The 13,941-nt window shown below is 48.5% G+C and overlaps 1 protein-coding gene across 1 annotated transcript in view; it reads right to left on the reverse strand.

Annotated features, from left to right (window-relative positions):
• The window catches only part of Slc4a5 (solute carrier family 4 member 5), a 79,769-nt gene extending 66,874 nt beyond the window's left edge, over positions 1-12,895 (reverse strand). The window contains exons 1-3 of the mRNA XM_035448956.1: positions 12,820-12,895; positions 10,992-11,183; positions 1,035-1,164 (exon numbers count right to left, since the gene is read on the reverse strand). Coding sequence (XP_035304847.1) covers positions 1,035-1,164; positions 10,992-11,183; positions 12,820-12,895 — 398 coding nt within the window. The remainder of the gene's footprint in view (positions 1-1,034; positions 1,165-10,991; positions 11,184-12,819) is intronic.
• Between the last annotated feature and the right edge of the window lie 1,046 nt (positions 12,896-13,941).

Below are 13,941 nucleotides of genomic sequence, written 5' to 3' on the forward strand. Positions count from 1 at the left end.
TGTTTATGTGGGTGTGTGTCTGAGTGTATATGTGCGGGAGGGGCTGAAGCTGACTCAATCACTCTCCATTACATGTAATGATGCAAGATTTTTCCCCTAACCCAGAGTTCAGCTCACAGATTCTGGCTAGTCTAGCAGTCACTTGTGCTGGGGAATCGCCTGTTTCTGTTTCCTGAGTGCTGGGATTACATGTGACCACCACTCCTGCCCAGCTTTTCCATGGGTTCTAGGAGTCCATGCTCTGGTCCTCACACATGCCTGATTAGCACTGTATCTACTAGCCGGCCCCCGAATTCCCCATGTTTTGTTCCATGGTTCCACGTCTGCTTATCCAAATTGCTGAGGATGACAAGCCTAGACCCTTCCCCTGCCTTTCAGACTTATGCCTCCTTGCACTCCAGCCTAACTGGTACCTTGCCTTCTACAGCATTTAGTTTGAACTATTTGACATTAAAGAAGATATGACCTTATAGTCTTCTTCCAGGGTTTCATAGGCCACTGTTCCATCTTTCTGTTTAGACTCCCCCGCACCCTGCCGTGTGTGTGTGTGTGTGTGTGTGTGCGTGTGTGTGTGTGTACACGTACGTATCTGTTCATGTGAATGAGAGTGCACAGGTGTGTGCAGGTCTCAGGATGAGAAGGCAAGCCTGTTCCTCAGGTTCTGCCCACCATCTTTAGAGAGACTCTGTCATACTCTGGAACTTGGGCTAGGCTGGCTGGCCATGTGCCCCTGAGATCTGCCTATCTCCACCTCCCGGCTGGCACTGAGGTTACAGCCCACAGCGCCACTGTGTTATTCTGGGGACAGAACTCAGGTCCTCATTCCTGCAATCAAGCACTTTGCCAGCCGAGCTAGGCCCCCAGTTCTCGCCTTTTCACTTCTTTTGACAACAACAACCTTAGTGTTTACAGTTCTAGACACCAACAATAGCACATCATAAATGGGGACGCTCCCTGACAGAACTCAAGCTGGGAGGTGCCATCTCCCACCAGCCTATGCCCCAGGCACGTCCTCCATCCCGGCCTCCTCTCACCTGGCTGACTCCTTCCACTCCATCTGGTCCCCATCATGCTGTAGAGTGTCCATCTCTGTGAAGAGGGTGGGGTTGGGAGCCTCATCTTCCTCCCCCAGGATGTCCTGCAGCTGCTCAGCAGCCGGAGACCCTGAAAAATGAAGGAGCTGGCTCTGCCGAGTGCCCTGCAGAGGAATGGAGCAGGCAGGGGCAGGGGCTGGGGATGCAAGGGATGAGTGTCTCTTGACTCACTAAGACTCCATCCATGTTCTGGGTCAGGCGGACGCGCAGGTGAGATAAGAAAGGATTCGGTCTGTGTTTGGATTCAGGGTCTTATAAGTGACAGTGGAGGCTGGGAAACGGCCAAAGCCACGGCAGCAGCAGGATCCAGGAATGGAAAAGTGAAATGAACAGCCTAACCCAACTTCATTTGGCGCAAAAGCATAGAATGGTCGCTTATTTTACTGGGTCCCAACCCAGTTGGCAATGGTGAAGAGGCAGTCGGTCAGGGCAAGGCTGGGCAGTCCTGTGGGCTCTCTCCTCACTACCAAGGTGGCCCTGATTCCTGCACGTCCTGCCTCCTCACCAGCAGCCTGCTAGAAGTCACCTCCTGGATGTTCTCAGGCACTGTCTTTCCTCCTCCCCTTCGTCCACTCCCTCCCTTTTCCCATCATGTAATGACCCCCTGCTCTGTGCCAGACATCACCCTCAGTACTAGAAAGCAAGGCAGTGGAGAATTCCCATGTGTCTGCTAAGGTTGTTCCATGGCATAGACGGGTAATAAGCAAGTAAACAAACCCCTACATGACCATTTGGGATAGTTCTTTGTGCTCTGAAAAAAGAAAAGGTCACAAAAGGTCCCTCTGAGAAAGACATTTGAATTGTGACTTGGATGCGTTGGGAAGGAGTGTGCTTGGATGTCGTAGGAGCCCTGAGGGGGGAATGTGTGGGCAGTGTGGCTGCAGCACAGTGAGACAGTTGTCAAGGTATCAAAAGATGATCCATGCCTTGGCTAAAGGCATCCCTGGGCTCCTCCTTGGCCTCCTGTCTGCCCTGTGTTTTCAAGAACGTTTCTTCTCGGCAGCCCCCTTGGTTCAACCTCCCATCTGCCATCCCATCGGCCATCCCCAGACTTCATGATGTTTCCCCCCGTTTCTGCCAGTTTTTATCCCCTCAGTTTCCCCACTTCTGCCTTCCTCTATTTGTCAGTAGGTCCTCCATTGTCAGTATTTTCAAGAACTCACTTCACACCTAACCGCTTCCCTGTAACTTCCCAGTAGAGCCAGGCATTGACCTCATCTTCATCTCTGACCTGTCCTGGAGTCCCAGAAGGTAGGGCACACAGTGTGCCTCTAGTCCATCTGGACTCTTACAGTCACCGTTCACCCATGAAACCCTTGACACAAGGCTTAGACTACAGAAGGTCCTCATCGCCCCGCACCAACCCCAGCATCCGGGCTCAGAGTCCATGGAAGAAAGCCTCTTGGCTGTGTAGCCTTCTGCTTGCCCTTGTGGGCTCCCTTCTTGTGCCCCTCAGTGCCACCCCTGACCTCCGTGCCTCTCTGTAAGTGGCTTTAGCTCTTACCCACTTCTGTGAAAAAATAAGAGCGTTTGGGTATGAAGTCCCCTAGATTCACTTCTGCTAGTCCTCCTGCTGTCACCAATTTCCTTGGGCCAAAAGATTCCTTCCTCCACCCACCCTCCTCATACCTTACCTCAGCAGGCCTGCAACCTCTTTTGCCTTAGGGCACCCCATCCTCGGCCACACAGCATCTGAGTTTGCTCTTTAAAAACATCCCTAAGACACTAGGACAACACACTTCAGGGATCACAGTGCTCTCTCTCTCTCTGGGCAGCACAGTCTAGACAATTTTCCTAGCAGAAAGTGCTAGTAACTTATGTGTGTGCTGACCCATAGTGGACTTCATTGATTCCAATGCATTGGATTTTGAAAATTTTCTATTCTTTTAAACTTATTTCACTGGCTTTAAGTTTAAGAAAGTTTTATTTTAAAAAAAGAAAAAAAGGATCATTCCTGTAGGCATACTGACAAATGTCTTCAATCCTAGCACCCAGGAGGCAGATATAGGAAGATCTCTGTGAGTTTGAGGCCAGTCTTGTCTACATAGTGAGTTCCGGGACAGCCAGAGCTACAAAGAGAGATCTTGTCTCAAAAACAAAACAAAACAAAACAAAACAAAAACAAAAACAAAAACAAAAACACCCCACACAAAAAAAACCCCTGATCATTAAAAAAACTTACTTTGCCGTTCAAATTGGGAGACAGCTATGGCTGCTTGATTCTAATGAGACAAACCAGTTCACCATGGGGTCAGAGTAGATAGCCACTGCTCTGTTTTGGTTTTACCTTGCAGGAAAGCAGACCCAGAGCCTGTGTGTGCTGAGCAAGCACTCTACCACCACCGGGCTACATCTGCAGCCTCATAGAAACTCTTCACATGTAGATTTGTTCTTGTGCATTTCCAGTTGGAAAGCTTGGCTGCCTCTCCATTACCTAAAGCTTAGCCTTGGTGATATGGCTCAAACCGTCGGCAGTGATCTGGACGTAGCCCTCGGCATCCTTCACCCGGCTGCCTCTAAGCCCAGCCACATTAGAACACACACAGCTCTCTGAAAACAAGGGCAATGCCACCCCTTGGGCCCCTGTCCCCATATTTTGTATATCTGGAATCTTCCACACCCTTCCAGGCCAGGAAGAAGGTAAATAAAAGGGCAGATGGATCCCGAGGAGATAGCAGATTAGAAAGCATAGACAGGGCAGAGGTCTGTGTGGGAACCAGCCTGTCTGGGCAGTACCTGCTCCCTGGAACAGCTGGGTGCTGGAGTCTCCCGAGGTTGGTGATGCCTCTGGCCCCAGCCTGTTTCCCTGGCTGCTGCCTCCTCCGCGGTTATCCTCTTCCCCACACAAAACAAACTCACTTTTGTTCCAGTTAAGCAGCAAGGGAGGTGGGGAGGAGGAGGGCAGGAGAAGGACGAGAGGGAAGGAGGGAGATTGCAGCTAAAGAGAGAAGAATATACACAAAGAAAATAGAGGTGGAGTGTGAGATTACATGGAAATCCTGGGAGAAAAGAGCAACAGAGAGAGAAAGGAGGGAGGGGAGGGGAATTTGAGGTATGATGGGGAGAGGAGGCTTAGCAATGAAGCTCAAGCAAGAACCCGTGTGCTCCACAGCAGCAGGGTGGTGGCAGCTGAGGACTGTGAGGGAACACCCAGAACTGCCCCTCCCTCACTGCCCGCCTCGCCACCCCCCTCCCCCGTCCCTACGATCCCTTCCCGACAGACCTGGAGGCTCCAGTAGAGCAGGGCGCCTCTCCTCAGGCTCCTTTATAAACGCTGAGGCAGGGAGGTAGGATTTGTGCACAACCGCCCCCCCCCCCAAGGCCTCCTTAAGATCTTAAGATTTTGGTGGTAGGTGATCAGGCTGCAAGAGCCTGGCAGGCCCTGTTCTCTCTGCCTCCACTCGGGAGTTGGGTAGAGGTTGGGGTTGTTATAGGGTTGTGTTTGCTGTGGGGTCCATAGTGTTACATGAGGCTGAATTAGCTTCCTTCCCAACTTTAAACCCAATTCCCGGGCTTGCTGTTTGTACCCACTACTGAGACAAAGTGCCCAATTGTCACTCAGTGGACGCTCTCTGAAAACCTGTGGACAGCAGGGACTGGTCACTCGGGGTGTGTGAACCCCACCAGGGAATTACTTTGCTCTCTGAGAAACTCTTAATCTGGGTCTGGATCAGCAGTGCTTACACATGCAAGGTTGATCAGAGGTCAGCCAGGCTCCCAGGCCTGCTACAAACTCCCGTCCCTTGGGTCTTAGAGTTGGGAGGGGGCTTAATGATGGTGAAGGGCAAACCTTCAGCTCACAGATGAAAAGTGAGAGCCAGTGGACACCACAAAATGCCCCTGGTGCAGGTGAGTTGACCTGGGGATGCCTAATATTCCCACCACATATTGACTCATGCCTGGGTCCTGACCACATTTTCATATTCAAGGCTTGAAGAGCAAGCAGGGCTTGTGCAGCCCTGGTGGGCCTCGAGCTGGGTGAAGTGCAGCCCAGGTGGGCCTCGAGCTGACTGAGGCAAAGGGTGAGCTTGAAGTCCGGAGTGTAGGAGGTTACAGGCCAATGTGCTGAGGCTACTGTCTCATTGGGTTTGGGGGGGCAGTGCTGGGGCTTGAACCTGGGGCCTCTGGTATGCTAGCCCAGCTGTCTACTCACTGAGCTACGATCCCCTGTTGTTTCGTGAGACTAGGTCTAGTTTTGGAGCTCAGGCTAGTCTCTGATTTGTGGTATTCTCCTGCATCACATTCCCAAGTGTAGGGGTTACAAGAGTGCACCACCACCTGGCTCCAATCACGGCCACTTAAATTGGGGCTTCTCTGAGGTGCTGTGGCCCCCACATACACATAGTATGTCACAAACTAGCCGTCATCATGTGAAATGCCACAAATCATGGCCCCTCTGTTCTATAACTACAGAAGGCACATACTGTGGGCCCAACCATCGAAACAGACTCAGGCAAGCTAGGTATAGTAGCATAAACCTGTAATTCCATCTCTTGGGAGGCAGAGGCAGGAGGATCAGAAACTCAAGGCCAGCTTCAACTGTATAGTGAGTTCTAGTCTAGTGTGGGCTACAGGAGAGACCCTATCTCAAAAAAAAAAAGAAAAAAAAAAAAGAAAAAAAGAAAAGAAAGAAAGAAAGAAGAAAAAGAAAGAGAAGAAGGGGAGGAATAACATGAGGTAAGGAGGGAGAGGACAGGAGAGGAGGAAAAGAGGAGGAAGGAAGGAGGAGGAGAAGAAAGAGGAAGAGGAGGAGAAGGAAGAGGAAGAGGAGGAGGAAAAGAGGAAGAAAGGACCGGAAGGGGAATATGTGTGGCAGGGTTGAGCTTATTTCAGAAGCACAGGGAGCAGCTCTTTTTCTAGGTGAGGACTGCCACCCATTGCTTGGGCAGAGCACAAGGTGTTCTGGTGACGCAAACCCTGGCAAGAAGCATGGGCTTCACCCTAGGAAAGCCGTGGGGAGCAGTTAGGGACACCACAAAGTCAGTGACCTCAGGCTCTGAGGAGCCTATCTGAGTCTCTTCCCGCTTAGCTTCCCCTGGTCAGGGTCTGCTCCACTTCCACTGCATTGCTGTCCACTGGCCCAGGGCTTACACAGCGTGGGCACTCATAAATACTTTCTGGGTGAGTGAATTTGACTAACACTCATCACACATCAGTGGGAGATTAGCTGCTGCAAGAAAGGAGCTAAGTACCTAAGAGCCAGTAAACAGGAGCCGGGGGCGGAGTTGTAGGGGATGCCTGCTGCGGTGAGTGGCACAGGGCCACAGAATACAGGAGACTGGGAGACAGAGTCTGGGGGTGCCAGGATCATTCTTGACAAGTGAAGTGAATCTTTGAGAGAGGACTGGGAAACCCTGTGGCCTGGTTTCATGGCTGATAAAATTTCTTTTCCTGACACTGTACATAAACTCCAAATGTGTTCTCCAAAGCAGGAGAAGAGAGCCTGAATACCTGTGCTCACAGGAATCCCTCCTTTGGCAGATGGCTTTGGGGACATTGGACGAGTCTGTATTTTCCACCCCTGAAAGCTGTCTTTGGGTAACACGTGACTTATGTCACTGGCCATAACCCATTAGGTCTGGAGTAGTTAGTTGGACATCTGATCCATGTCTGGAAAGGTTCAATTGGGTCTCTCAGCTGGTGTTTCTTGATGGTTCCTGGGAGCGTGAGCATAGAAAAGAGAGATGAATAGGCCTGCAACTGCATGCAGCCCCAGAGAGGGGACTCAAGCTCCCTGCATCCTCCAATTCAAGCCTGGCTATCCCTCTGCCTGGAGTGAGACACACCTGCTCTTCCATTGAGAGCTCACACACGTTCCCCTGGCAGAGACCCGATTCTTAGAAGTCTCTCCTTCCTCCTCTGGCTCTCTCTCTTGAGACTTGGCTGCCCATTGAAGCTGACCTCTTGTGGATGAACTGTACCCTAAAGGAAGCAAGGTCTGAGCAGGCCCTCTCTTCCAGAACATGCTCTAGTCCCAGGGTACAGGAGGTCACCCTGGGAGGGTGCTTGACAGAAATGCTGACCACAGCAAAAATCTACCACATTTGGCCTCAACTGACATAGAAACTATGACTGCTGCTGTCCTCTTTGGTTCTGCTGAGCTGTGTGGGTATAATAAGCCCCATTTCTCTGTCTCTGGAGACCAGGCTGACCTTGAACTCACAGAGTTCTACCTGCCTCTGCCTCCCGTGTGCTGGGATTAAAGGCATGTACCACCACCGCCCAGCTAAGGCCCATTCCTAAAGAGGTTATTTCTGGAAATGCCAAGATAGCTGAGGCATTCGCCCATCTTGGCACAGGGAATGGGATAGACAGCTCAGTGGTTAAGAGTTCTCGCAGAAGACCCATGTTCATTTCCCAGCATCCATGTTAGATAGCTCACAATTGCCTGCCATTCCAGTTCTGGGAGCTTGAACCCCCTCTTCTGGCTTTGGTGGGCATCTGTGTGCACATGGTATACATATGTACATATACATAAAGTAAAAATGAATAAACCTTTTTAAAATGAAAGAAAAGCTATTTAAGCCTAGTATAGCGGTTCTTGGAAGGCTGAGGCGGGAGGATTGCTATGAGTCAAGACCTGCTTGGACCACGAGAGAGATGGCTCAGGGATAAAGAGCACTTTCTGCTCTTCCAGAGGACCTGAGTTTGGAGCCAAAGTTCCGTTACCAATACCAGAATGTAGCAGGCAGCTCACAACTATCTACAAGTCTAGCTCTGGAGAGTCGGGGTGCTCACAAGCAGATCCACATAATAAAATAAATAAAACAATAAAACAAACCTTTCAAAAAGGAAACCCATGCTGGATAATTTTATGTCAATTTGATATAAGCTAAAGTTGTCTGAGAGGAGGGAACTTCAATTAAGAAAATGCCTCCATAATTCGGGTTGTAGGCAGACCTGTAGAGCATTTTCTTAATTAGTGATTGATGGGGAAGGGTCCAGCCCATTGTGGGTGGTGCCTGGCCTTGTGGTCCTGGGTTCTATAAGAAAGCAGGCTGAGCAAACTATGGGGAGCAAGCCAGTAAGCAGCACCCTTCCATTGCTTCTGAATCAGCTCTTGCCTGCAGGTTCCTGTCCTGCTTGAGTTCCTGCCCTCACTGCTTGTGATAATGAATTGTTTTTATGGAACTGTGAGTGAAATAAACCCATTCCTCTCCGACTTGCCTTTTTGTCACAGTATTTCATCTTTGTGTGTATATAGACCCTGTCTCAGAGACTCTGGGGTAGAGGAGATGTTGTAGAGAGAAATTAGCCCTCTGCCTTTGTCCTTGCTCATCAGAAATGGGGAGGGGGCCAGGTGTGTGTGTGTGTGTGTGTGTGTGTGTGTGTGTGTGTGTGTGTGTGTGTGTGTCTCCTTGGCAGAGCACTTGCCTAACGTGCACAAAGCCCTGGGTTTGATCCCTGGCACCACCACTGGGAGTGCATGTCTGTAAATCCTAACATTTGGGAAGTGGAGACAAGAGGATCAGGAGTTCAAGACTGGCATAACAAGTTAGGGCTCATCCTGGGCTACATAAGACCCTGCCAGAGAGAGAATGAGAGAGATAAAGATAGAGAGAAAGATAGAGAAAGACAGAGAGAGAGAGAGAGAGAGAGAGAGAGAGAGAGAGAGAGAGAGAGAGAGAGCTCATAGGAAAGAAAGTAAACATGAAAGGTTTCTTGATTCTAAAGTCTTGGAACTCTGAGGCTCCTGTATCTATAAAGGAAATAGTCTTTCTGCTCCTTTGCCACTTATCCTGGGGTAGTTTTGATTTTTTTCTTCTATTGTACATGTATGGGTATTTTGTCTACATTTATTCTGAATACCAGGTGCATGCCTGGTGCCTGCAGATGCAGAAGAAATCATTGAATCCCCTGGGCCTGGAATTACAGACAAGTGTGAGCTACCATGTGGGTGCTGGAAAATCACACCTAGGTCCTCGTGGAAGAGCATCCAGAGCTCTTATTTGCTGGGCCATCTCATTAGCTCCAGTTTTTATTTTATTTTTTAAAGGCTTTATAACAGGTCACTACCCAGTAAATAGAAGAAGATAGCTTCAACATTTTTTCTTGCCCCTCCCATCAGAAGGAGTTTATACGCATCTCAGCAGCAGGAAAACTGACCACTGACAATATCTGCTCCTGGAGGAAAAGGCTTGGGCTCTGTGCTCTTAATGTGGGTTAGTGTGTGTAAGTAAAGCTGGCTTGGCACAATGGACTGAGCCAAGTACATTATCTGTCTGTATCTCATTTGGTAACCCTGACAGTCTGGTGTGGCCAGCCATCCAGCTCACCTGGATCAGACGTGATTTTAGTGCTGGAAGACCGTCCTCTCTCATCCCTGGAAATACATGCCCTCTGAGAAGACCGGGGCAGTTGGCTATCCATCACAGCCTTCCTCCCACCTACAGATTGAATTCTGGGTACTGAATGCTGGGACATCCCCAGTTGGGTCTACCCCACCTGACTGGGTCTTGGGTCAAGTTCTCATTAGCAACCCAGTAGAGTGGAGATGAACTCATGCATCTAAGGCTCTTGCTTCTATGGCATCTCAAGAGATTCTCAGACAAGAACAATGCTTTTCCAGGGCAGAAAGTATGTCTCTTGTCCATGCTCATTGCAGCCTGACGGTTCTAGTCATCGCACATTCTAGGCCTGGATGCAGCTTGAAGACCTATAAAAATTGAGTTCCTAAATTATATTTACACTGAGAAAAGAGAAAGGCAAGGAAGAAGAAAGAGAAGGAGAGAGGCTATGCTATTTTTTCCTTTTATTCCCCACCAGCCTCTCTTTCACTGACCACTGACGAAGAGTAACATTCATACAGATTTGGAGTAGACGGCTGATTTCCCAGCTTCACTGATTACAGGTTGTATTATGTTGTATTATGCTTTGTGTCTTTAAACTTTGCCTTCCTAAAATAACTCTAAAATAACTACGGGATAATGATATACCTCTCTCTAAGGGTTATGACAGGATCAACTAAGATGACTATACTTCAAATTATACCACAGAGCTGCAGTAAATCAAAACAGCACAGTACTGGCAAACAACCCAACAAAGTGAAATAAAAGCAATGGAACAAAGAAAACATGAGAGTCTAGAAGTGGACCCAGGCATATGGAGTCAGCTGGTATCTACCCAGGGTAGCAAGAATAGACAATAGGGAAAGGACAGTTACTTTATTAACCAATGGATATTCATTGCAAAAAAAAGAAACCCGACACCTGTATACCATCCACAAGAACTATCTCAAAACAGATTAAAGACTCCAGAGTAAAACTTCCAAACCAGGGACTGGAGGGATGTGGTCAACAACCTGGGTGTGATCTCCGGCTCTCTGTTGCCACATGATTGAAGGAGAGAGCTGACTCTCACAAGCTGTCCTCTGACCTCCACACCTTCACCACAGCACAAACCTCCACCCACAAGATAAATGTAAAGACACTTTTTAAATTTCCAGGCTACGAAAGTCCCCTCCAACCTAGAGGGAAATCACCTTGACAATAGTGCCATGGATGATTTTGGGAATTTGACACCAAAAGTACAGGAAACAAAAGCAAGTGGGTGGGACAGCATCAAATGAAAACATCTCTGCAGAGCTCAACCGGATGAGAGCAGCTCCCAGTACTGGAGCTACAAATACGTGACCACTGTGCCTGGCTCATGGGCTGGGGTTGAACCCAGAGCTTCCTGTATACTAGACAAGCACTTTGAGCCATACCTCCAACCAGAGGACAGTTCTCAGCATCACAGACAGAGGACAGAGAGCTTCAGGTTAGCTGTATCAGTGAGAAGAGAGTAGTGGAACCCTGAGAGTTGACACTGAGCCCATGGCATGTCACTCATATTCTACAGAGAAACCCCCACCTGGCTGTACTGTACCCACCAGATCATGCCCTTGCAGGAACTTACGAGTCCTTTTGGTACAATCCATGCCACTTCCCTGGCTGCTGGCCCTGATGCCCGGGCCAGCCAATTCCTGCTGTGGTTTGTCTGGCTGCAGGCACCACTGGACTTTTTGCAGGCCCGAAAGATGTCCCTTTGAGTCACTTTTCCTTTGAGAGTAACTGGGGACTGGAAACCCAATATTTATTGAAGGGAAATCTGTGGAAACAGCAGAGAGGGGAGGCAGTGACTAAACCAGTTACAGAGTGAGCTTTAGAAGCAATATGGAAGACATGGCTGCCTGGACAGAGGCAGACTCCCAACGCTTCGGAAAACAGAATTCAACCTGTACACCAACTCACTCCATGCTGGGAACAGAGCTCTGTTAGAATGCACACACAGTGGTGGTAGCAGGCGTGGCAGGGACATGTCTCATCCTTGCCTCTGCATAGCAATGACAACCAACAAGCCCAGGAAAATAAATCCAAACACAAAATCTGAAGCATGCTTCCTCCTGAATGTTTTTGTTTCCCCATGGCTGTAAAATCAAGACATCATGGCTCAGAAGTTCAGCTCACACACCGATCTTGTAGAAGACCTGAGTTTGGTTCCCAACACCCATGCCGACAGCTCGCAATAACCTGCCTGTAACCAGCTCCAGGGGTACCCTCCTACAGACTCCGAGGGCACCTGCACTCACATGTGTGCATAACTACAAACAGACACGCACAAAAAAAAAAAGCAATTCACATCACGAGTTGTTAAGTCAGGGACTCCTCACCACAGACTTCAGAGCTCTAAGCCAACAATTCTGCACCAACAGAAACAGCCCTGCAGCCGCCCGTGCAGACTCTAACTCAGCCACTGGTTTCAGAATCTACTAAATGTTGGTGTCTGTCATTGGTCATAGCTGGGAGCATCGGTAAATTCAATGGCTTTATGTTTCAGGACATCTGCCTTAATCCACCCAGACAAAATGCCCAGTCATGTGGTCCTAGAGACATGTTGAGTTCGGTAGTTTATCACTGTGACACGATACTGTCAACTACGAAGTTCACACCTCAAAAACTGCACAACTGAGTTCCAAAAAAAAAAAAAATGTAATACCACAAAACATTATTTGGGGGTGTGTGTACATGTGCTCACATGTATGGGCTCATGTGTGTGCACACACTGTGTGCTTGTGGAGCCCCAAGATTGGTGTCAGATGTCTCCCTTGATTACTCTTGCTTTTATTCACTTGGGTACCCAGAGCTGGATGACTGGGCTAGTCTACCTACGCAGCTTGCTCTAGGGATTCCCTATCTCTGCCTTCCAAGTGCTGAAGTTACAGGTCTCCACCACAGGCACCCAACATTTACATGAGTCCTGGGGAACCAAACTCTGGTTTTCACACTTGCACAGCAAACAGCAAATGTTTTACCCACTGAGTCATCTCCCCAGTCTGTCATATTTTTCTCTTTTGGGGGGGTGGGGTGGGGTATTGTCTTTTTGAGACAGGGTTTCTTCTAGTTCTGTCGGCCTGGCCTTGAACTCAGAGATCCACCTGCTCTGCCTCTGGAGTACTGGGATTAAAGGAGAGCACCACAACCACCTGACCATCATGATGTTTTTAAAGTAAGCTTATGGCTTGGCGTTGGGCCGCAGTCAGAGCTACTTAGTAGCCAGTGAGTCTGGATTGGACCTGCCTGCTAAGACACGCTAGACTGGTCCCACCAACTTCAAGGACACGCTGCCAAGAGTCAAGGAAAGAGACAGCTCTCTTCAGTCTCCAATTAGGAGTGCTGATACGGTGACACTCCAGGAATTCTCAGGCCCTTGTGGGAATCACACCAGGTTTTCAAAGTGTTGTCACCTTGACCTGGTTGTCTCCTCCTGTAGATTGTGGGATCCAGCTTTCTCGACCCAGCCTTCTCCTCTTCCACCTTCATCACTACAAAGGAAAAAATGAACACAGCTTCAGAATACTGAAACGTACAGCGGGCCAGGGAGATGGCCCAATCAGCAAAGCCTTGCCCTGCTAGCAGAGTTTGATCTCCCAAACCCAGTCTTTAAAATCCAGATGTGGTGAAGCTCACTTAATTCCAGTGATGGGCAGTTGGAGACAGATGGGTCCCTGGGGCTCACTGGCTGGCCAGCCTAGCTGAATTTGAGAATTCCAGGTAAATATGAGAAAAAACACAAGATGGATGACTTACTGAGGAATGGTACCCTAGGTTAACCTTTAGCTTCCATGTGTCCAACAAATTTATATGCATGTTCACCAGAACACACATACGCACATGAAATAAAATAAAATTGTAAATTAAAAAATAAAATAATGGATGATAATGGATAGCATTAATAGGCAGTATTTTGAAAGTGTCCCTGTATGACTTAACAGAATTGTCTCACCAGTACTAAAGTATTAATATTAATATTAATATTAATTTACTCTGCCGAGGATGCAGCCCAGAGCCTTGCCCTTTTGTTTGTTTGTTTGTTTCTTTCTTTTTTTGAGACAGGGTTTCTTTGTGTAGCCCTGGCTGTCCTGGAACTGGATCTGTAAACCAGGCTGGCCTTTAACTCACAGAGATCCACCTGCCTCTGCCTCCTGAGTGGTGGGAATAAAGGCATGCATTACCACTGTAAGCCTTGTCTGACTTTGTTGTTGTTTTTTTATTTGTTGTTGTTTTGTATTGTTTTTCGAGACAGGGTTTCTCTGTGTGTGGTCAGGCTGGCCTGGAACTCACTATCTAGACCAAGCTGGCATCAAACTCACAGAGATCCACCTGCCTCTGCTTCCAGAGTGTTGGAATCAAAGGCGTGTGCCACCACCACCTGACCACTTAAAATGAATTTGTTGATTTTTGAGACAAAGTTTGTGTATAACCCTGACTGGTCTGGAATTTGCTATATAGACAAGGCTAGTCTGAAACTCAGAAATTTGGCTGCCTCTGCCTCCCAAGTGGTGGATTAAAAGTGTGTGCCATGAAAG

Source organism: Cricetulus griseus, chromosome 8 (genome assembly GCF_003668045.3).
Source record: "Cricetulus griseus strain 17A/GY chromosome 8, alternate assembly CriGri-PICRH-1.0, whole genome shotgun sequence".
Classification (NCBI taxonomy): Eukaryota; Metazoa; Chordata; class Mammalia; order Rodentia; family Cricetidae; genus Cricetulus; species Cricetulus griseus.